The 24,774-nt window shown below is 37.5% G+C and overlaps 1 protein-coding gene across 1 annotated transcript in view; it reads left to right on the forward strand.

Annotated features, from left to right (window-relative positions):
- LOC139118932 (protein ECT2-like) overlaps positions 1 to 24,774 on the forward strand; it is a 31,705-nt gene that overhangs the window by 2,018 nt on the left and 4,913 nt on the right. Inside the window, exons 2-19 of the mRNA XM_070682498.1 lie at positions 2,229 to 2,308; positions 3,472 to 3,657; positions 4,200 to 4,397; positions 4,924 to 5,025; positions 5,473 to 5,572; positions 6,145 to 6,260; positions 6,817 to 6,879; positions 7,587 to 7,818; positions 8,445 to 8,590; positions 9,685 to 9,870; positions 12,290 to 12,400; positions 12,575 to 12,671; positions 20,445 to 20,526; positions 21,031 to 21,250; positions 21,775 to 21,916; positions 22,305 to 22,468; positions 22,960 to 23,049; positions 23,687 to 23,890. Coding sequence (XP_070538599.1) covers positions 2,229 to 2,308; positions 3,472 to 3,657; positions 4,200 to 4,397; positions 4,924 to 5,025; positions 5,473 to 5,572; positions 6,145 to 6,260; positions 6,817 to 6,879; positions 7,587 to 7,818; positions 8,445 to 8,590; positions 9,685 to 9,870; positions 12,290 to 12,400; positions 12,575 to 12,671; positions 20,445 to 20,526; positions 21,031 to 21,250; positions 21,775 to 21,916; positions 22,305 to 22,468; positions 22,960 to 23,049; positions 23,687 to 23,890 — 2,519 coding nt within the window. The remainder of the gene's footprint in view (positions 1 to 2,228; positions 2,309 to 3,471; positions 3,658 to 4,199; positions 4,398 to 4,923; positions 5,026 to 5,472; positions 5,573 to 6,144; positions 6,261 to 6,816; positions 6,880 to 7,586; positions 7,819 to 8,444; positions 8,591 to 9,684; positions 9,871 to 12,289; positions 12,401 to 12,574; positions 12,672 to 20,444; positions 20,527 to 21,030; positions 21,251 to 21,774; positions 21,917 to 22,304; positions 22,469 to 22,959; positions 23,050 to 23,686; positions 23,891 to 24,774) is intronic.

Here is a 24,774-nt window from a genome sequence, read left to right on the forward strand (position 1 = left end):
GGAATGTTCGATTTTCCAAAAAAATAAGAATACACGGCGGATGAAAATCATTTATTTGGTTATCGATATTTCAGCCATCAATCACAAATATACTGTCATACACACCTCTGAATATTGCTGCATCGCGTTCATCAATAGCCTGTCGAAAAGCTGCTGTAACCGGCCCACATGGCCTTGACAGCCACCTTCCGCCATGCTACGGCTATGAACAACAACATACCATTACCAGGGCCTGAAAATTTCTTTTCCCACTGGTCCCAGGACCAGTGACCTTTTTTTTTCACTGGTCCAAAGGTAAAATCCACTGGTCCTCAAAAATTTGCATAACAATACAAGAATTATTTATTTCTCATACTCATGTTATATATACATTTCTATCAGATTTGCTTGGGATTTACATACAGCATAAACTGCCAATCTTTGTAATACAGACACACTGCATAAACATTTACTTGGTTGTTTGCTCAAGTATTGTACACACACTTGACATGTTTTTTTACTATTGCTATAAAGTTCACTTCATTTTTATAAGCTTAATTGCCCAGCGGTTGATTCTTTTCCATTCAAATTGTAAAAAATAGGTTGAAAATACCAAATACCTGAGAGGAACTTCTTTTTCCTTTGATAGCAATAGCAAATTGCCATAACGCTGTTTTGACAAGCTAGGCGGTTCTTGTTAAAGGCGGAGCCTCCCTTTAAAAGGATGCCAAGGTATGGCGGCGTTCATTGTGTAAGTGGACACCAAACAGGCAACACGCGGGCACACGCTCCAGAAAATGCCACTTTTTAGTTTTCACCGGCCACAAAAACACAGACAGACTGCCAAGCGGTCAGCGTGAAGTTGCTGCCGATCGAACTCTGTGGTTATATTCAATGTCTAACGCAACAGGAAGACAATTTTTTAGGAAATTCGAGCGTTTGTGGCGGGGAATCAATGACTGTTGGCAATTTGAACTGACCATCAATCAAAAGCTTGCATAAACTCTGTTTGCAGGATTAGCAAAATGTGACAAAAGGTTGAGGTCAGTTTGTGTAATTAATGTTAAAGAAATCAAACATCATACTGGCCATGTGTTTGAATGGGAGGAGAACTCCACTAATGCGAGAACCTGGGATTGAAAAGTGCGGCTTTAAGGTAAACTGCAATCGAGCTAGGGGATCTTGATGGTGACCTTCTAAATTCAGAAGCTTGCTTGCTACGGACGATCGGAAAGTTGTAATGAGACTCCTTTCAGAGAATTTTACTGCAAAATACTACTTTGATAGACAGAGATATAATATTTTCACACAATTGTGGGGTTGCTGATAGTTTTAGCTGAGGCTATGGTCTGGTTTTTACCACATTAAATTTTACATGTAAAATGAGTACGTGGCCCGTCATTTGATTTTTGCAGTGCAGTGGCTAGTGGAAGCACATCGCCTGCCCATATCATGAATCGCAAACTGTAATAGAGTAACTGATTTTCCTTTAGAGTTTACGTTGTGATGAAAGAAATAGACTAAATTTTAAATGTTTGATTGACTTAAAGACGCAATAATTATTGTAATTTTGTAGGTAGAAGACGTAGCCTCTCAATGGGCTCTTGGTTTTAGTGTAACCATGGAGCCATGGTGTAAATTAGTTCGTCTCTGCTACCTCCATGGTTTCAGTAACTTCGGTATTTTGGGGGGGACGTAGTTTCTAATTTTTCGTCAAAAGACACTAGAACACAATCTGGGAAAAACTGGAAATTCCCTTGCAAAATAAATTGGCTCCCGTTTGCACTGGTCTGCAGACTTTTTAGAGGTAATTTGTACTGGTTCGGGATAAAAAATCACTGGTCCGGGACCTCGGATCAGGGTAATTTTCAGGCCCTGCATACGTGCGCATGCGTAGTTATTTACGAACATTTACTGGGCCTGTCCGTCAAAGGAATAGGGGGATCAAAACGAGGCCATTGCCCCACCCCCTCGGGCACAGTTTTATGGCACACACGGTCTAATCCCCCACATTTTTCCCGTATCGCCCGAGGTGGGGGGGGGGTGGGGGTTTACATTGACTGGCGCATAAATTTTATATAGCGTGCTGATCCGCCCAGTCTATAAATATTATTTTATACAAAATGACAAGTAGAATGACAAAGAAGTAGATTTTTCAGTTTCATGACTTCACAAGCTGTGGTTTAAATTTCACACATTTGATTTCAGGCCATTTGATTCTGACTGAGTGTCAATCTTCTTATCAACAGATCCATCAGCCTTGGAAACACGGATTTGCCTAGTTGGCGAGGACACGTATAATGATAACGCCCTCAAAACTGCTGTTAAGGTAAGATTATAAGCATGGTTTCTCAAACTAACACCGAAGTTGTTAAATTACTCCTTCCATAGACCCTAGAATAAAAGACTAGGGTCCATGCTCCATCCTTCCTGTGATAGTTGCAGTCAATGCAGTCTATTTTTCTTGTGCGGGTGAGGGTGGGGTAGGGGGGGGGTCACTCATGGAGAAACTTGTAGCATGGAGCTTAGCTCCATGCTTAAAGTGAGTAGGCTCCACTTCTTTATGGTCCAATTCTTGTAATACATCAACATTTACAATTAAGGAATTGTATATGTCAATAATTTTGTTCACAAATAATTTGGATATCATTCTCTGAATATTCTAGAAGTTTCCCATGCATTGCATCTGCATATCATTCACAGTTCTGGTTCACAGGTTTATATTCAAGTATCTTTACAATGTACCACCAGAATCCTATGCTTACAAAGCACCGCCAGCACCCCAGTAAATTTCACCAGGGTTCCCCACTTTCCAAAGTGTTCCCCTTAGAAATTGGATGACAACAGAAATGGTACCTATGTTCCCACATTTAACTATCTCCCCAAACCTTAGCAAAAACACTCATTAATGCCATTATATAAATTAACTTATATAATCGTGAAACAGTTAGGGAACAAATCTTGTGTTTCTGAAACATTTTAGGTTCCAAAGACACTCCCAAATCTATATGTTAGTAGCATAAAAGTTAAACAAATACAAATGACAGTTCAGAAAGGAAATGGTCACAGTAGGCTTTAATAACTACTGATTCAGTTTATTATCTTCATTGAGATGAGTACAAGCTCCAAGTGACTTTATGGTTAGTTTACACATAAGGAAGTAGATTAAGAGAGTGCTCATCTTTTCTTTTGGCAAATCATCATTCTGTGAACCTCTAGTTCTGTGTCATTCTTTGTGGCAGTGAGTCAACATACCTTCATAAGCATGGTCATGAGAGTGGAGGGGTTGTTTCATTGAAACAAAGTTTCACAACAGTCAGATACTATTTCAGTTGCCAGGCAAATGAGCAAAGGTTCCTCATTGACAAGTCACTGTAGATGACATCTGTAATAATTGTACACTCCTTGAGAAAAACTTTCCTATCTGTCACAAATTCTCTGACAGAAAAGTATCACCAAAATTACATCTAATATTTCCTTCCTTCCTTACAGGAGCTAGGATTTCTTGTGGTTCATTCCAAGAATGGAAGAGAATACACCAACGATGCCGTAGATGAATATGACACAGTCTTTGTTTTTCACAAATTTGAAGGCCCCGATTATGACTACATACGACGTCTGGACTACTTCAGAATAATGGGACCTCCAGCTTTACTGAAATGTGCTAAGAACAATGAGGTTTGGTTTGAATTTATCCTCGCATGCTAGGGAGGGAGTGGCTTTTCATCATGTTAGTCAATATGGCTTTCAGTTTCAAGTACAAATCAATTTATGAAAAGTACTGGTTCAACGTTGTACAATGTACACTTTCCTTTGTTGTTTTTGAGCCCATATCAGTTGTCATATGAAGTTTGAAATTTTGAACTTGTAATAATCAGACTTCATGAACAGGCATAGAAAAAAGATTAAATATCATGTTGAAGAAGAGGCAATTAATGTCAGAGCTTGTCAGATTATGAAAAGTTTCAAAAGCTTTTATTATTCACAATTTGCATTTTATAAAATAGCCTCTCAGGAATCACAGTAACATGTTATTTTGTATAGTAGCCTTTTTACTTGGAAGTAGTATCCTTTACTTTGCATGATAACAATATTGGGGGGCTTACATTCCTCATCAAAGGGGGTCACAGGTAGCAATTGCAAACTCTTCACAGTCTGTCTATCTGTGCATCTGCCAAATGTCTCTTTAATGTCTTACACAACACATGTTGTAATTGCAGCCACTACCGTGTAATACCAGGCCACTATATTGCACACTGATGTCTCAGCTGATTGTCTGCTTTACTGGATTTCGAAACAAAGAGGAAATCACGCAGCTTGTTAACTTGGTGCATCACATGGGTGGCAGTATACGCAAAGATTTCAGCACCAGAGTTACACATCTTGTAGCTAACTCTACCAATGGTAACAAATACAGGGTAAGCTATGTTTTTTTTTCATCAGTGTAGGAGACTATTTGTTATTTGTTTATACTTTAAAGAGGATAAGAACAATACACTTGCATGTTAGAGTATGCTGCCAATGCATTATTGATATGAAAATCTTTTAACACATATAATGGCAATTAATGGGATTGTGCAATTGTAAATGCTAGTAGAAAGTGTATAAAAAATAATAATTATGTTGCTTCACAGCAAATATCCAAATATTTTTTTCAACAATATTTCAAAGTGTTCTCATTTTTAGAGAAATATCGGACCCAGGAAAGATATGAAACAAATGATTAGCCTTCATCAACAGTTACATGTCTTGACCTTTTCATGACCAGACTGGTAAAATCATATTGTTTTCAATAGGATGGGTGGACCCATACAAGGGAATTGTTGTGAAGGATTAAATTATCACAAATCCTTTATCTCATCTGTACAAATACTTGTATGGTTTTAGTACATTTTAGAAAAGGTTTCATCAGATAGAGTTTTGATAATTCTTTGATGATTTCAGACTGCAGTATGTCTTGGTACACCAGTAATGACAGAGCAATGGGTTCACAAATCCTGGAGTAGAAGAGACGACATTAGTTCCTCTGCTGTTGATGAGGACATGGTAAGTAGTGACTCATTGACTTATGACTCTCTTCCCTGTTTGATTATGGTCTGTTGGTTTCCATCTTGTGTACTGAATATTGATACAAAATATCAAAATAAACATCATTAATTCTATGAGGTCATTTCTGGAAAAAAAATAAAACTGTCTCTTGACCATATATGCGGACCTTATCAGCAAGTTATTATTTTTAGAGTTGGCCATGCTGCTGCTGTGTATTCACAGCCTCTTCAATGTAGTAAAAAAGTTATTTTGAAAGTCTTTGTAATCACTTTAAAAGAATTAAAAACATGTACACCACAATCAATTATTTCATAACACATGTAAGGATGAAGGTCTGATTATTAGGAATTTCTGTAAGTGGCAAAAATTTCCCAAAAGCCAAACATCCAATCACAGTTGAAGCTTTTAGCTGTGCAGAGTGTAATATTCAATATGTTTCAACAGATGCAGTACAAAATGATGCCTTTATTTTGTTGCTGTCTGAGTTTCCTTGGTTTCTCTGATGATGAGAAAGCTCACATGGAAGAAATTACTGAAATGCAAGGTAGGTGTGTCATTACAACTTATTATTTTATAAATACTGCATCAGGTCATAGTCTTACTAAAAAGTCTGCTATATAGTATTCTATCTTTCTGAAAGAAATGGCAAGGCATTGTGGATGTGCGACGCTTGAGCAAGTGTGAATTAATTATAAGATAATGTTAGAAATGTAGCCCTATTTGTTTTTGTGGACATAACTTCTTGTTTTACAAGTCATGCACTCAAAATCTAATATTTTAAGTTAACTTCGCCTTATGACATTCAAAACAACCAGGATATCATGGTGATGATGCACAACTGGAAATTTTGCTATCAGATTAGAACTTGCATCCTACAATACTTATCCAGCAAAGAAATTGGCAATCCAAACCACTCTGCTACATCCCCACCTAATGAAAGAAACATGAAAACAAATGACACTGGTCTACATCGTCTTCATGGTAGAAATCAGCGCTTGTCTGATTGTGTCTCCACCCCTAAGATATTATTTGATTATTTGATTTATGTTAGCATTGCTCCAGTATTCTTCAATGCAGTGTTACTGATTCTTGATTTTTTTTTTCCCACATTTACAGGTGGTACATTCGCACCAGTGGGTGATTACAGCTGTACACATCTTGTCATTGATGACAGTACTGTTAAGGAGCTTCCATTTGAGCACAATTCCAAGATATATATCGTCAAAGCAGAGGTAAGTGCACTGTGACACCACCACATGTAAAACTATTATCAAGCTTCTGATAAGTCTGCTATAGTGAAACCTGATCATGTTCATTAGTGTGAAGTTAGACTGAAACATACCACTGTAATACTGCTATACTTGTATACAGTCTCAATCAATTGAATGTGTGCACAAGTTAATGTCATTTGATTCTTTTAGTCGGCTTACTTTAGATAAAAGTGTTGAGCACTTCACTTTTCCATGGAATTATGGCATAAAAAGAACTCATTTGATAGTATTACAAACAGAAATATATATGATAATGGTTTCATTGAATATTTCTAGTATACTTGTTTTGCCAGTGGTAAGATACATGTATTCGCGTTCATGCCCATTCATTGACATGTTTGGGTTTTGGTTTTTATATATCACGTATTTACAATACTGATTTCATACTGCCTGTAAACTTTGAAAACATGTGGATATGTGCATAATGTGTAATTCTTTTAATCACTGATATTGTAAAGTGTTTCACAAATGCAAACATACTTTTCAAGTTAACAAATGTCTGTTTACTTCATTACAGTGGTTTTGGGCAAGTATACAGATGGCTGCTTGTGCAGATGAAAGCTTGTACCAATTTGAAAAGGTTAGTAATAATAATTGCAGTTTAGATAGACCGGTACTATCTCAGATCAGGTGGTAAGTAATTAAACAATGCCAGGGTTAAAAACTTAAACCAATCTATTGCATATTTCTCTGGAATGTCATTTAGAATATTTTTGAATGTTTCAGTAATCACTTAAATCCTTGTGAAACTTGGTGAAAAAGAGGGCAATGTGAGCATGCTTTTATTTTCCAAAATGGGACAGATTTTTCAGGCAACTCCATATTCAACTTGGATTTCTGTGAGATAGTGCATCGGTTGTTACCATTGCTTTACGTCTAGTTTAGTCAATGCTGTTACAAGTACCTCAAGATATGCTGTTTATTAACGTTCATGAGATTGGGCCCAATGTACTACTGGTGCTCCATTGAATGCACAACAAAATATTACAAAATACATTAAAAATTACAACCACTTTCCTCCTCAACAAAATTAGGTAAATTTCAGGATTTTTGAAGTATTTTGATAAGTTTTATACATTATATACACATATGCAGCAGCGAAATGGTTTTTCAGTGGACAAGATATTCAGTTTACATTTAAGGGTAGTATGCGCACTGAAAGTGAGCTTTAAACTGAGCCCCCACAAGTGGTAGATCATAAAAGAATTGTAGAAATTTGAGAGTCTGAATATCTTTCTCTGAGGTGCTTTCTACCTATAACCGCATCACTTCTCCATTTTGTTACAGCCTGCATCTCCAAGTTGTCGGTCAGCTACACCAGTCACACCATCAAGGTCACGCAAGCGCAGGAGACTGAGAGAGAGCATCGCCGCACTGACCAGGGAAAGCGAACAAAACGACTCTCCATACATACCACCTCTTAAGAGAAGGTCCAGTGAAGTTGGAAGGCTTTCAGCGTCGTTCTCATTCATCGATGCATCACACACTCCAGACTCATCAACAGTACTTGCTGTAGCTGGTATGTCAAAAGTCTTTCAATGTTGCATCATTTCAGCAAGTGAAGTACACATTCAAAATTTTCAGAAATTAAAATGTAAGTGTTCCTAATCCACTCAGTTTAAAGTAAGAAAGTGAAGAATACTAACTTCTCCTAAAAAAACCCACAAATCAAAACAAAAACAATAATCCCCTATACCTTCACACAAACAAACTGCCAACCAAAAGTGTAGAAAGTTACTTTATAACATCACCATTCAGTTGATGGTTTTTAAGTTCTCTGTATAGAAGTTGACGTCTAATTATATCTGTATTCCACAATCTTCTCTCAAAGATCAAAGTGGCTTTGCTTTTTTTATTGAATCTCACTATACTGCAGATATGGTTATTGAATATCAATACTAACAGATACCAGTAGGTCCCAATATTCACACGTTAAGCTGTGAACTAGTTAGTGAGTATGTTGTAACCAGTGTATGTCAATGATGAAACCGTACATCAAACTTGTTTTAATTTATCAATCAGTGTACATGTTGATGTAAAATATTAGTAAAGGAGTCTATAATACAAAATTTTGCCCTTTCCTTTTTGCATCTTTGCATCGAGTTGTCTCTATAATTGACAATTCTTGGATGTTCTTTTCGTAAGGTGAGCCTGCCCAAGTTGAAGAAGCGCCCAAACCAATTCCAGTGCCAGCACCACCACCAGTCATACTGAGCAAAAGACAACAGATTGTCATGGAATTGTTACAAACTGAAAATAACTATGTTGGAATCCTGCACACAATTGTAAAGGTATTTGCACTCATATTTCTTAAAATTTGACTCATTAGTGTCATGGCATAACAGCACTGTGATTTCCAACAAGATACCCATAACAAAACTGAAATCCTAATTCTATTTAATTAGAGGGATGAAGTCACTGGTCTGTTCCATTGTGTGTCAAACGATAGATGAAAACCCTTTAATCTATCCACCCCAAAGCCCTATAAACAAGCCCACAATCACCATTCATAACAATGGCTTTGGGCCAAACCATTGTGATTCAAAGGTTACACCTGCCATGAACTCAAATGATGTTGAAGTGTGACATGATTACCTAAGTATAACCTTGCTGTGATAACCATTGAGATTTTCACTTTACCAGAAGAGGAGTTTTTTGAAAGTACAATAGCATACATTTCTGCTAAATGCCAGAAAGTATGTCATTATTGTTCTCCATTGGTTTTGTCCTTTGAGTAAGCCCTGTGACAGATACGTTTCTTGGCTGTGCTGTTTCAGTGTGATTTTCATATTCTTATCATAGAATAAATAATTACCACATTTTCCTAAGAAAATGACTGTCCCTGTAACAGTGAGCTTTCTGTGATTCAGTTTTGTGCCATACTTTGAATTGTCCAGCAAGGTGCACAATATGTTTGTAATAGTGTTAAACATACAACATGTAAATTTGTATGTACAGTGTACATAGTAATCTGTACATCCCTACAATCAGTGTGTCCTGTGACTCTTATTAGATATCTGAACACTTGGAGTGAGTTTAGAAATCCCTTGCAATTTCCTTTTGTTGGCCTTCTACCAAGTTTTCTACAGTCAAACTCAAAGAGAACACTCCTGCACTATCTGTCATGTCATATAACTGCCATGCAGTTATCAATGGGCGTACTTCTAGTAGGCTGATTGCCAGTTTCCTCAACGTTAAAAATCTGTGGAAGTATTCAGATCAATTCCCCAAATAATCACTTACACTGTCACAGCTAAAATCTCTTCCACTGTCACATCCAGTATCGGTATTGCAACATATACTGCAGTTTCAGAGATACAGACATTCAATAAATTTGTAATGAGAGTTTGAACTTTTATGAGACATGAATATTTGTCTCACACAGGTTTTCAAAGAGCCTTTGGAAGTGAACCCTGCTGGTGGGCCTATCCTTGCCGCTGAAGACATCAAGACCATATTTGGTAAAATACCTGACATCCATGACGTACATGTCAAACTCAGGGATGATTTGGCAGATCTTATGGCATCTTACTCAGATGATAAAAGTGTTGGAGAAATTATTCTCAGACATGTAAGTAGACTCTTTGTATAATTAATTTAATGAAATCTTCACATCAAAAGCACAAGTAGAAGTATAACTGTGACATACACAACTATTATTACGTACACTATCATTATCAGGTCAAGTCAGTAAAAGTTACATTGTTTGTTAGTCCCCGCGGACGAAGTCCGGCGGGGACTTATAGATTGGGTCCCGTCCGTGTGTCCGTCCGTCCGTCCGTCCGTCCGTCCGTCCGTCCGTCATCAACAGTTTCTCAGACACTGCCAAACCAATTTTGTTCAAACTTGGCACAAAGGCATAGCACTATGACCTACAGATGCACATCGATTTATTTTGCAATACGATCCAATATGGCCGCCAGGCGGCCATTTTATTACAATTTTTTCATGTACGGAGCCATAACTCAGACATGTTTCAACCGATTTTATTCAAAGTTGGTACAAGGCCATTGACCAATGTCATAGATATGCATGTCAATTTGTTTTGTGATATGATCCAATATGGCCGCCAGGCGGCCATTTTATTATGATTTTTTCATGTACAGAGCCATAACTCAGGCATGTTTCAACCGATTTTATTCAAACTTGGTACAAGGACATTGACCTATGTCATATATATGCATGTCGATTTGTTTTGTGATACAATCCAATATGGCCACCAGGCAGCCATTTTATTACGATTTTTTCATGTACAGCGCCATAACTCAGACATGTTTCAACAGATTTTATTCAAAGTTGGTACAAGGACATTGACCAATGTCATATATATGCGTGTGGATTTGTTTTGTGATATGATCCAATATGGCTGCCAGGCGGCCATTTTGTTATGATTTTTTCGTGTACAAAGCCATAATTCAGGCATATCTCAACTGATTTTATTCAAAGTTGGTACAAGGACATTGACCTATGTTATACTTATGCACATTGAATTGTTTTGTGATACGATCCAATATGGCCGCCTTGTGGCCATTTTTTTTACGACTTTCCATGTCCTGAACAATAACTCAGATATGTATCAAGCAAATTTATTCAAAGTTGGTACAAGGACATTGACTTATAGTATACATAAGTACATTGATTTGTTTCTCGATATGGTCTGATATGGCCACATGGTAGCAATTTTGTTATGGTTTTTTTCATGTCGAGAGCCATAACTCTAGCAAGTCTCAACTGATTTTATCAGTTTGTACCTGGACATTGACTTATGTAATACATATACGTGTTGATTTTTTAAACAGTAAGATCAAATATCGCTGCGTGGCGGCAAATTTGTTATGATTTTCTCATGTACTGAGCCATAACTCAGACATACCGGTATTTCCACCAGTATCATTCAAAGTTGGTACAAGGACATTGACCTATTTCATACATGCTCGTCAGTTGTTTCACATCATGTAGCAGTATCATGTCAATTATTGAAGTTTCATAATTAGGTTGATATGTCAGAAATACTGCATCAAATTTCATGAAACTTTGTACAGATGTTAAGCTCACATTGCTTTAACAGTGAAAAAGACATTTATCAGTGTCATTTTAATTAATTTGTAATTGCATATGTAATGAACTTTCCTAATTAGAGTGATATATCCACAAATACATCGTCAAATTTGATGAAACTTGATACAGATGTTGATCTCATAGTGTTGTAAATACTACATTAAACTTTATGAAATATGGTACCGGTTATCTATTAGTGTTAGGATAGAATGAAAAAATGTTTTGCAACATCCTGTCAACTAATTCCCAGTTGACTCATTTAATGACCTTTAGGATAGTGGCCTACATTGGTTTTATGTTTTTCATCACCATGGAACTCATTCTTGGCCATTGAGTGCCATCTGTATCAAAGTATTTTTATCACAGAACCTGTAATCAAAGTACCCATTAGCAAGCGGGGACTGGGTCATCAACGATGACTTGTTCTATGTTTATCACATCAGTAGAAATTATGTTTAATGTTTTCAAAGGTCTCTACTAGTCTTGTATCAGGCATGTTATGTGTCATTTTTTATAACCAATTTGATTTTTAAGTAACAAAAATCCATGGCAAAGAAAAGGTGAAACTCTTGGAAAATGTAATGTCAGTTATAGTTGTAAAATACCATTTGTTGTTCGTACAATAAGTGAATAACAGTGATGAATATAAATTCAGTGTAATGCGAGGCAAAATTTCATGGTAGGCCTTCAATTGAATGATTGAGTACTTTTGTTGAAATTTGTTCAGCAAGTAGCTTGTACCTTTTAGACATGTACACAGTCAAACCTTGTCAAGAAGCTCTCGTCAAAGACATGTGCTCCCTGTGCGTACAAAGAAAATGATACATAAATTTGTTCATAGATGTGTTTTACTCTTGCATTATGGGGTAACCTTACCCAGACATTTAAATTTGTCGAAAAGATAACCACATGTAATAATGATTAAATTTCAGTCCAATGACATGATGAAAGCATATCCACCATTTGTCAATTACTTTGAGATGACTAAGGAAACACTGCAGAGATGTGACAGGCAAAAACCAAGGTTCCATGCCTTTCTAAAGGTGAGTCAATTCTTTTGTCATCCACTTTACAGAAATATGAACTAGGAAAATTTGCTTGCTTCAATGGAAAATATTACTCGGTAAATTTTGCAAAACATTTGCAACTGTTTTGAACAATAAAAGAAAATTTTAATGTTAGCCTTACCGATGTATTTCATTGCCATTTTGTATCAGATCTGCCAATCCAAGCCAGAGTGTGGTAGACAGACCTTAGCAGAGTTGCTAATCAGGCCTGTTCAAAGGTTACCAAGTATAATTTTATTACTGCAAGGTAAGTTCAATTATAAGTCAATTTAAATGATTGAATTTGTATTTTTATTTTATACTTCCAGTGTAAACTTTGGCACTATCTATGCTGTTATCTTAAAGTTATAAACTTGGGGTATACACTTGCGTGAAAACAAATTATTCACCATATCATGTGGAATAATATTCATGTGATCTCTTTTGCAAGTTTTGAACATGCAGGGCTCGAAATTAACTTTTTCCCCTGGTAGTCCACTTGGGCTACCATTTTCTGAAGTTGGTAGCCCAGTGACAATGGCTGGTAGCCCATGCATATTTTAGTTTAGGGATATTGTTGTTCATCAACCAGACAAGTGAATTTTCTAGTCATTTGATGTGAATACTTACACACCTAGTACCAAAAGGAAACAGGTATAAACTCCCCCACCCCCCCATCCCCCCCAAAAATGTTTGTGGTCCTTGACATTCAGCAAAAGTGATGCGGCGACGTGGTTTTCTTTTTTTTCTTAACAATGCTGATTTGGCACTATTGATACAACAGTTATTGTCGTTTATCACTGGCTGCATAATACTTCCGTTTTCTGTTTAGCAGTTTTGGACATGCAAACAGGGATATCAAGGATAACTGTACTGATTGGTATGTAACCCAAAAACATGCCATGACGAGCAGCTTCTGAAATGACACACGCGGTGACCAGAAACAATTTTTTTGGCAAAATGGACAACAGTGATACTCAAAAGTTTGATGATCTATTGACAACTTGTTTCATCCTCAAAGTTGTATGAACATTTTGATAGTCGCCATGAGAACAACCACGACCTCAGCACATCGAGACTAGACATACTGTAGCAGTGCTAAAATTAGACCATGGGCTTTCTGTAGAGAGGAGGCATATTGTCCATGATCGATACATTATGATCGAAATGCAATGAAATTGTTATGTAGGTCATTTCCCCACACTCATCATGACCTGAGTTCATTAGTCTAGAACATTCCCAAGGTCACTGCCCTTGATGACCTCACAACCTTGAATTCAATTAGTCATGTTTGGAATGTTCTGGAAAGTTGATTAGTTGTGTAGGGAGATAATTTTAGAACAGTAATTAGCATGTCAATAAAAGTTCTAGATTGTTCTTATATGCCTTTATAAAAGGGACGTGCACAGCTTCCAGTCAGACTTTTGGGATCGTGTCTCTTGTGTGTTACTAAACTCCAGCAGTAGTCATTCTCAAGACTTTTCAAGACCTTCACTGTCAACGCTGGATTTATACTGTGGTCTTTGTGCAGCTTCAAGCCTGCAAGCCAAAGGACTGTTCATTCATCCAACTGACTGTTACAACTCTGAGACTGGAGCTTTGCCGTCCCAGCTGAGATAAGTAGTCTGTACACTTTTAAAGCTTGTACTCTGTCCCTAACTTAGCAATTAGTTTTGTTTTCGTAATAAATTTTGTTTAAACGGAAACTGCTGAGTTCACCCTTTTGTTCGTTTTCTCTGCACGTAACAAATTGGGGGCTTGTCCGGGATACGAATATTTTGAGCCGTTTGACAACATTTTGCCTGCCTTTTTTAAAACTACAGTATTCTGTGAACTCAGCGAAATTTAATCATGGCGGAATTTAAACCAGAGGAAATGGATGACCTTGATCAGGACACATTTGATTCCCTCAGAAAAGACGACCTCATTGCACTGGCCAATTTCCTTAAAGTAGAAGTCAAAGATCTATGCGCAAGAGGGAAATACAGTACCGTATTGCCAAACATCTAGTTGATTAGGCCAATTTGAGGAATCCACCCTGAAAGATTATGAGCCCGAGTCTACCTCTGAACTCAGAAAATTAGAATTAGAAATGCAGACAAATTTGGAGATCAAGAAACTAGAATTACAAATGGAAAAAGAGAGACAGGCATTAGAAAAAGAAAAAATACAAATGCAATTACAAATGAAAGAAAAAGAATTGCAAATGGAAGAAAGACAGAAAGAAAAAGAAAGGCAGGAAAGATTAGAAATGGAAGAAAGACAGAAAGAGAGGGAATTGGAAATGAAAGAAAAAGAATTGCAAATGGAAGAAAGACAAAGGGAGAAAGAAAGAGAGGAAAAAGAAAAGGAAAGAGAATTAGCTGAACACCGACTGCAGTTAGAAATGAGACGTTTAGAGCTTGGAAAGTCAGGAAATTCTTCCCTTCAGACAATTTTGACATCACTAAGCATTTCAGGTTAGTTCCCCCTTTCCAAGAAAAGGATGTTGATAAATATTTCCTTCATTTTGAGAAAATTGCTCAGAGTCTGAATTGGCCTAAGGAGTCCTGGTCTATGCTTTTGCAGAGTGCTTTGGTGGGTAAAGCCAGAGAAATTTACATTCAGTTGTCAGTAGAGCAGGCTTCAAATTATGATTCTGTGAAGGAATTAATTCTCAAGGGTTATGAGTTGGTGCCTGAAGCTTACCGTCAGAAATTTAGGGATTGTGAGAAGGTGAAAGATCAACTTACGTTGAATTTGCTCGAACAAAAGACAACTGTTTGATCGTTGGTGTTCTTCGGAAAAGGTCAGTCAGAATTATGACAAATTACGACAACTTGTTTTGATTGAGGAATTTAAGAGGTGCATTCGGAGTGACATCAAGACATTTATCAATGAACAAAAGGCAGATACATTGGAGGTTGCTGCACGTTTGGCCGATGATTACTCATTGACTCACAAATCTTCATTTCTCAGCAAACCATCCCAGTCCTTTTCCTACAGAAACAATGCAGGCAAATTTAACTCCTCCTTTTCATCAAGAATTTTCAAAGGAGAGTAGGAAATCAAATGACAACAGTTCACAAAATTCAAGTAACACTTCCACATCATCAGATCCAAAGTCTCAATCTCCTTCTGACAAACAGTTCGGTACACTTTCTTGTAATTATTGCAAGAAAGACGGCCATTTAATGTCAGAGTGTTTCAAGTTGAAAAGAAAACGTGAAGGTCAAAGTGGTCAAAGTGGATCTAAGCCAACCGGCTTTATTTCTTCATCAACTCAATTAGAGTCTAATAATGTGTGCAACACATTTTCTGAGGTTAAACCCCTCTTATCCCCAATTAATGAGGTCAAGGTCAATTCTTCTCAAGATAGCATTATGGGTATTTTCGAAACATTTATTCATGATGGTTTTATATCACTTTCTAGTGATTTCTCTTCCGCTACCCCTGTCAAAATTTAAGAGATACCGGGGCTTCCCAGTCTCTTTTGTTGGCAGATACCCTGCCGTTTTCTGAAAAGTCATTTTCAGGTTCTAAAGTTCTTATTAAGGGGGTAGATTGTAATGACTACATTCCTGTTCCTCTCCATAATGTCTATTTGTCTTCGGACTTTGTTTCTGGACCTGTGACTTTAGGTATTAGGCCTTTTTTGCCTTTTGAAGGGATTCACCTTCTTCTTGGAAACGACCTTGCTGGGGACAAGGTCATTACTAATCCACTTGTGACTGATAATCCTAGTTTAGATCAGGATCCAGAGCCAATTGAACAAGAGATACCCGATTTATTTCCTTCATGTGCCATTACTCGAGCCATGTCAAGAAAACTTCCGAGAATCAAATACTCTCAAAATAATGTCACAGATGTTGACTTAAATGACACCTTTCTCAGTCAGGTGTTTGACACGGAGCATTCCGTTATCCCTCGTGGATTTGAAACTTCCAGTAAAACTTCTGCTGACCAAAGTCAGACATTTTCTAGATCAAATCTCATTGCAGAACAAACACAAGACCCAGATATTTTGTCTTTTTTGACAGGGTAGATGATGAAGGTAAAACTTCAGATAGCTCTGTTTCCTATTATACAAATCTGGTATTCTCATGCGTAAATGGAGACCTCCAGATGTTTTGGTTGATGACGATTGGGCTATAAAACATCAAATTGTGGTTCCAAAGCCCTATCGTGCTGAAATATTGCGCCTGGCCCATGAAACCCCTGGGCTGGTCACTTAGGAGTCAGGAAAACTTATCATAAAATTCTCAGTCACTTTTATTGGCCTAATCTCAGGCAGGATGTAGCACATTTCTGTAAAACTTGTCACACATGTCAAATGGTAGGAAAGCCGAATCAGACCATTCCAAAGGCCCCTTTACAGCCAATTCCTGCATTTCAAGAACCATTTAGTAGGATACTAATAGACTGTGTTGGGCCCCTACCAAAAACAAGATCAGGAAATGAGTATATGTTGACAATTATGTGTACATCAACTCGGTTCCCAGAAGCCATACCACTGAGAAATATAAAGACAAAGACTATAGTGAGAGCTTTAGTCAAATTTTTCACTTTATTTGGCCTCCCTAAATGTGTCCAGTCCGATCAAGGCTCCAACTTTATGTCTGGTATTTTTCAACAAGTAATGGATCAGCTAGGCATTAAACAGTATAGGTCATCCGCCTATCATCCAGAAAGTCAGGGTGCTCTTGAGAGATTTCATCAAACTTTGAAAAACATGATTAGGACCTACTGTTTTGACACAGAGAAGCAGTGGGATGAAGGAATTTATTTTTTGCTCTTTGCTGTTAGAGAGTCAATTCAGGAGTCTCTTGTTTTAGCCCATTTGAGCTTGTATTTGGACATACAGTCCGTGGCCCACTTAAGCTCGTTAAAGAGAAATTCCTATCAGACGATGATGATTGTCTGAATATTTTGCAATATGTGTCAGATTTTCGTACAAAACTCTCTAAAGCATGTGAATTAGCCAGAGAAAATCTTGAGTCATCTCAGCAGTCAATGAAAATCAAATACGATAAAAGCACCTCAAAAGGAAGTTTGAACCAGGTCAAAAAGTTCTTGTTCTACTTCCAATTCCTGGCAAACCACTCCATGCTCGTTACTTTGGGCCATACCTAATTGATAAAAATTGAGCGATTTAAATTACATCATAATAACACCTGACAGGCGAAAACAAAACAGCTATGTCACATAAATATGCTTAAGCCATATTTGGATAGGGATAATCCTACTATAACTCAGCCTGTCAGTGCAGTCAGTTCAAACCATTATGAAGATAGTGATACTGAAACTGACTTAAGTGAAAATACTCTAAACTCAAAGCTGGGCTCGGTCAAGCTTCAGAACTCAGAAATCCTGGAGAAGCTGGAGTCTACAAAGTTGGCACACCTCCAGCCAGAACAACAACAACAGGTGAAAGAACTGCTCCACGAATATAAACACCTGTTTCAAGATGTTCCAACGAGGACAAACGTCATCTATCACGACGTTGATGTTGGGGACAGTAAGCCTGTAAAACAACATCCATACAGACTGAATCCAACAAAAGCGAAATATCTCCAGGAAGAAGTCAAATACCTGCTGGACAATGACTTTATTGAACCCAGTAAAAGTAACTGGAGTTCGCCGTGCATACTTGTTCCCAAATCAGATCACAGTTATCGTATGTGCACGGACTTTAGGAAGGTCAACACTTTAACAAAGACAGACACTTTCCCAATCCCGAGGATTGATGACTGCATCGACCGAGTGGGAAAAGCCAAGTACGTGACGAAATTTGACCTACTGAAGGGATTTTGGCAAGTCCCTCTGACGGATCGTGCTCGTGAAATATCCGCCTTTGTTACACCAGACGGATTGTTCCAGTACAAGGTGATGCCATTCGGATGAAGAACTCTCCGGCAACGTTCCAACGGATGATCAACGACGTCATATCCGGGCTAGACGGGTGTGCAGCTTACGTTGACGACGTAGTCCTGTATAGTGACACCTGGGAGGAACACATCAAGCTCATGCGGAAGTTCTTTGAGAGACTGAGCAAAGCAATGTTGACTGTCAACCTTGCCAAATCTGAGTTTGGTTGGGCTAGGGTAACTTACCTCGGACATACTGTAGGACAGGGTGAGATAAACCTGTTGATGCTAAAATCAGTGCCATTTCAAGTTTTCCCATACCAAACTGCAAACGACAACTGATGCGCTTTCTCGGTATGGCTGGTTACTACAGAAAATTCTGTCCAAATTTCTCCACAATTACTGAGCCTTTGACTAACTTACTTAAAAAGAAAGTAAAGTTCGTTTGGTCAGAGCAATGTCAACAGGCATTTGATACACTTAAAGCCATACTGCAAAGTGCCCCAGTGTTGTCTGCACCAGATTTCACTTTGCCATTCAAATTAGCTGTGGATGCTAGTGATACGGCTGCTGGTGCTGTTTTATTGCAAGAGGATAGTCATGGTGTAGATCATCCTGTTTGCTATTTTTCACGCAAATTTAACAAATCCCAGAGAAACTACTCTACAATTGAAAAAGAGTGTTATCTTTGATATTAGCTTTACAGCATTTTGAAGTTTATGTTACTTCTTCAAATCAGCCAATAGTGGTTTATATTGATCACAACCCTCTTGTTTTTCTGCAGAAATTTAAAGGCAAAAATCAGAGATTGCTAAGATGGAGTTTAATGTTACAGGAGTTTAATCTTGATATTAGACATATCAAAGGCAGAGACAATTTAATTGCAGACTGTCTCTCTCGTATTTGAGTTTATTGTTGTTCACTTTCAAGAAATTTTACTTTAGAGTAAAACAAAATTTGAGTACTTAAATCCTTTTCAAGATTACATTTGCAAAAGAAAGATTTTTCTTTGAAAAATTTTCTTTTTTTTGAAGAGGGGGTGTGTTATGTAGGTCATTTCCCCCACACTCATCATGACCTGAGTTCAATTAGTCTAGAACATTCCAAGGTCACTGCCCTTGATGACCTCACAACCTTGAATTCAATTAGTCATGTTTGGAATGTTCTGGAAAGTTGATTAGTTGTGTAAGGGAGATAATTTTAGAACAGTAATTAGCATGTCAATAAAAGTTCTAGATTGTTCTTATATGCCTTTATAAAAGGGACGTGCACAGCTTCCAGTCAGACTTTTGGGATCGTGTCTCTTGTGTGTTACTAAACTCCAGCAGTAGTCATTCTCAAGACTTTTCAAGACCTTCACTGTCAACGCTGGATTTATACTGTGGTCTTTGTGCAGCTTCAAGCCTGCAAGCCAAAGGACTGTTCATTCATCCAACTGACTGTTACAACTCTGAGACTGGAGCTTTGCCGTCCCAGCTGAGATAAGTAGTCTGTACACTTTTAAAGCTTGTACTCTGTCCCTAACTTAGCAATTAGTTTTGTTTTCGTAATAAATTTTGTTTAAACGGAAACTGCTGAGTTCACCCTTTTGTTCGTTTTCTCTGCACGTAACAAAATGCGTTTTCATTGACCATCACTTCCAGTGCCTGTCATTCAAGTACGTCAATTCAGATATTGGACATTGCACGCCAAATACTGACTGAATTTTATGTCCCGGTCTTCGGTAGTCTGTGTGGGCTACCATTTCATGGATTTTGGTTGCCCCAGGGAAAAGTTGGTAGTCTGTGGACGCGGGACTACCGCTAATTTCGAGCCCTGACATGTAAACTGTAAGATATCTGGTCAGCGTAACTCATCTGAATTTCTGTAAATTTTTTCGTGTCAGCCCTATGTGTAGTACTAGTATGTAAAAATTCCTTGCATCAGGGGGTAGCATTGTGGCAGATCGGCTTTATTCGTCAAACAAGTTATCAACATTAAATAAATTTTAATAATAATAGCATTCTTGGGTCAGTAGTGCTTCGCTATAGTTTGGAGGGCTCACTGTATCTAGTCTGCATGAGCTCACAAAAAATGACAGGATTCAAAGACCAAGTAAGACTAAACTCAAATCATGGAGTAGTCTTCCCAACATGCATTTCTTACTATGCTTCACACTTTGTTTATTTGAATTTTCATTTATTCTACAATTTCAGACTTACTGAAGCGCACAGATAAAAACAATTCTGACTGCGATGAACTCGAAAATGCAGTAGCCGCCATCAAAGAAGTCACAAAGTAAGTACAACATCACAGCTCAGTAACAGAACACGATGTCTTGCTTTGACGGCTGATCAGCATTGCCAATGTCAGTGAAGATATTGTGGTTTAGGCAGGACTTTGATGCAAGTCTTTTCAGACTGCAGATGCAGAATATGCACATATCTTCTGTGCATTCATGAAATGAAATATTACAAACATGCTGGTAATGTGACTCAGTCACAGAGATCTCATCAAATATCTGTTTCTCTTACGAATTCTTAAACAATCCTGCGTTCACTTTCTATGTAGTGATCTGCACCAATAACTGCTTGTAGGGACAACATCATACAACCATGTCATTGACATCCATATTTTCCAACATGGAGAACAAACATCTGAACCAAATTCCAGAGGAATTGGTCAGGTCACCTTGAAGGAAATTTTGTTGATTTGTCAAAAGTTATTATGGTCATGAGATACGGCTATTACACTATTTTTGACTTCAGCTTGTTACAAACACTTTTTTTTTGTAAATTTCAGACATATCAATGAAGACAAACGCAAAACAGAAGGACACACCACGATGTTTGATATCATCAATGACATAGAGGGCGTGCCAGCTCATCTGCTCTCGTCACATCGTAGCTTCATCATGAAATGTGATACGATAGAGATCGGTGACAGGGATACTGGCAAGGGGGATAGCTTTGGTGAAAAAGGTGGCAACGTCACTCTGTTCCTTTTCAACGATAGCTTAGAGGTAAGTGAAAAGCTTCACCATAAAGATGAAAGATACTGTAGACTTGCCACTGGGGGCTGTTCTGCATCCACCTGAAGACTGGCAAACAGTTTCATTTATTCCACAGCATGTTTTTTTATGCTTGAGTGTCAACACTTCTGACCTGCACGTATGAACAAAGGTCCCTTTTATAGGCCTCTGATGTATTCACATAGTTGCAATACATGTGAAAAACAGCAAAACAACTTTTTTTAAGCAAATGGATCAGAACAGTTTCAATAATAAAGTTAGAAGTAGGAAATATAGCTTGACTTCTGTAGATCTCTCTTTCAAATAATCAACATTTTTGGCACATGTCAAGATAAGTAGATGCAAACACTTACATACGCACTGAAACAGGTCTCCTTTAGGTCTTTGGCTGGTATTCGACCCTTATTCATAACGCCAACAACTACCCAGATCTCCAGTGACAATTAAATGTGAAATGATTTCCATGTCAAAAAGATGTTAACTCTAGCCACATTTATCATGTGACTTTTCTGTAGGTTTGCAAAAGGCGTAGCAAGATTGTAAATGCATACAGGAGTCCAGCGTCTTCAGTCAAGGCACCACAGAAAGGTTACAAACATCTTGGCTTGTTACAGCTGTCACATATCAGAAGAGTTTTAGATATCAATGAAACAGAAGGTAAAGTGTCCCAAATGCCATTGATGTCATAATTTATTATTATGTTATTTAATAATTATTTATGTCAATAAAGTGAGATAAGTGGACATGTGCACACAGACACGGATCACTCCCAAATAACTATTGAAATTCTTTGGTCTCATGGAAGTCTCATTACATTGACAATTGTAAAACTATTTACTGTAATTGCTTGCAAGGAGCATTGGCAGTGTTTATGACCCTCAAGTTAACATATCTATAATCTCTGCAAGCAGACGAACAGAAAGAAATTTAATCCCTCTGTAGCAATCAAGTGCATAAATGCTAATTTCTTATTCAAAAGTGTAGGGCTTTGGTGTGACAGTAAACGGATGTACTTCATTTCTTATTTGAATATTTACTTTTCTAGAATGCCGCAATGCATTTGCCCTGCTGGTGAAACCTGCAATTGGTGGAGGAGAAGAGCTGGACAGCTTGTACATGTTCATGATGGTTGGTGATGACCAGAACAAAAGTAAATGGCTACGAACACTGTGTAAACACATGGCAAATACAACATGCAGAGCTGATTCTGTAAGTTTGCTTCTACATGATATTTTCCAAAATTGAATCAAAACTGGTTAAATATTGTTCCATTCCAAGAAAAATAAATTTTTAAGTTTTTCCTTCTTGTATTTTGACGGGTTGTTAGTGATAAATGTTAATGATACGCTACAATGGACATTACACTTCGTACATATTGAATAGTTATTCTTTGTGCTGCACTAGATAGAACATTATGAAAGTAGATACCAGTCATCATGAAAAGTTTTATTTCAATCGTTGAAGGTAACTGGTAACCCTCAGTTGAACATGAAATTCTATGCCATTGATTTATAAATGTTTGGTTGTGAAAGTTTTGTGCAATTGTTTATCTTTTCTGGTGTTGACATTCATGTAATTTCACTTCAGAGCAGATTAAAATGTATAATTCCCTTTGCTTACACAGAAAGAAATGTTTGGCGGTAATTTTAAAAACTGTGTTTTTTTCCAACACATGGTTTTTCTTTATCTTATGTCTGTAGGAGAATTTCCTGGCACAGATAGAACCTCAAGAATTAGAAATCTCCAAGAGTGACATGGAAATAGGCAAATTTGGCAGAGCCATCAGGTTGGTCTGCTCTTACTCTTAGCCATTATACTCAACTAAAATTAAGCATCTCTCTCTCTCTCTCTCTCTCTCTCTCTCTCTCTCTCTCTCTCTCTCTCTCTCTCTCTCTCTCTCATATATTGTAGAATTCTTTACCAATAATTTTTGATGAAATATTTGTCTGAGTTGAGTATAACAATACTTTTTTTCATTTTGATATAAATTGAAAAGACAACTATGATCAAAACTTGTCCACTGTTATAAATTTACAACGTTGTAAGTAAGTTACAATTTATTTTCCTGGCAATATAGTCGCTGTTGGACAAAAGGCATCACATACATGTAGTAACTCTATATCAGTGCTATCCAGTGCTAAGAGATGCTAATCATAATTGATCCTTGTCTCAGAGAGACCCTGATGCCATATCTCATATTATACTGACTGTACAGTACAGGAAAATTAATAGCTAAATAGTCCAGTCTTGTCAAACAACTTGCTGTTTTATAAGTCATTTTGCCATATTGCTACTTGTACACCTACTTAAATTCATGCAAACTCTGTAAATGGCCAGTATCATATGTGACCCTTCCAGTTGGTTCAATTATCAGCAGCAGATCTACCTACGAAATGTAATATTCATCAACTATTATCTCTTCAACAGAGTGGCGAGAAAGCGACTAAGAAAGTCGGCAGGACGTTTTCATTCAACAAGACACCAAAACGGTTTGTGCAGAGGGCCAAATCCATGATGTCAACCAGCATGAGCCCTCTAGTGGCCAACTCTGGAAATGCGGCTTTGCAGCCAGCAACCCCTCAGGGCAGTGAAGTAATGGGTGCCAGGCTGGCCAGTAGCTCAAGTCTAAAGGTACTAAACAACATTGATTTAAACTACTCCCCTCTTGAGTTCCAAGAGTCCTATGGATATCTTACACAGAGCTTGGAAGACCTTTCTGTGGACTCCTATGATCAGTAGATGTGCAGTTTGTCACATACCATTTCTTTGGTTTGAAAAATCAAACTTCAGATTTTGCATGTTAGGTCATACCTACATGCAGTGTTGCGTCTTGTGCTAGAACTGCATCATTTCTAGAATGAGTGAAAAATTTACATTATGAAAACTTTATGAAGATAGACTGTGAAACAGTATCCCTAGTTTAGCTTCTTTACTTTCTCTTTTAACATGTAAAAGTTAAAATTAGTTGAAAAGAATTAGTTTGTGTAATAGCCAGTATCTTATTTCTGAATTCAAAATAAGATAGTGATATTTTGGGTGTAGGTATAGTTCTGTGCATGTCCTTGTTTTTGAAAGTGACCAAAAACATTAGGTGTGTGATCCACTGAGTACTGAAGTTGAAATTTTTTTCACAGAAATAGAGTTAAACATTTGAGAATTACCTCATTCTTGAGTCTGTTCATTCTCGGATGTGTACACATGCATCTAACTGTGGTTTTATGTGAGGTGTGTGTACCCACATAGAGGAGAACAATGATAAGGCAATAGCATGGTGAAACAGTTGAAATCTAAATAATAAATCTGATTTACAAGGTACTACACTTATTCTGGATCCTTGAAATGTTCAGCTTTTAAAGAGACTTTCAAGACATTTGTCAGGTCTCTGGGTTTCCATTGAAATTGTAATGCTGAAAATAAATCGTTTAGAAAGAATTATTCAGACATAAGGTAATTTAACCCTTTCACCATCAAACTATTGATGATTTTGTTCTGAATTATGGTCAGATCCATACAAA

This window comes from Ptychodera flava, chromosome 19 (assembly GCF_041260155.1).
Source record: "Ptychodera flava strain L36383 chromosome 19, AS_Pfla_20210202, whole genome shotgun sequence".
NCBI lineage: Eukaryota > Metazoa > Hemichordata > Enteropneusta > Ptychoderidae > Ptychodera > Ptychodera flava.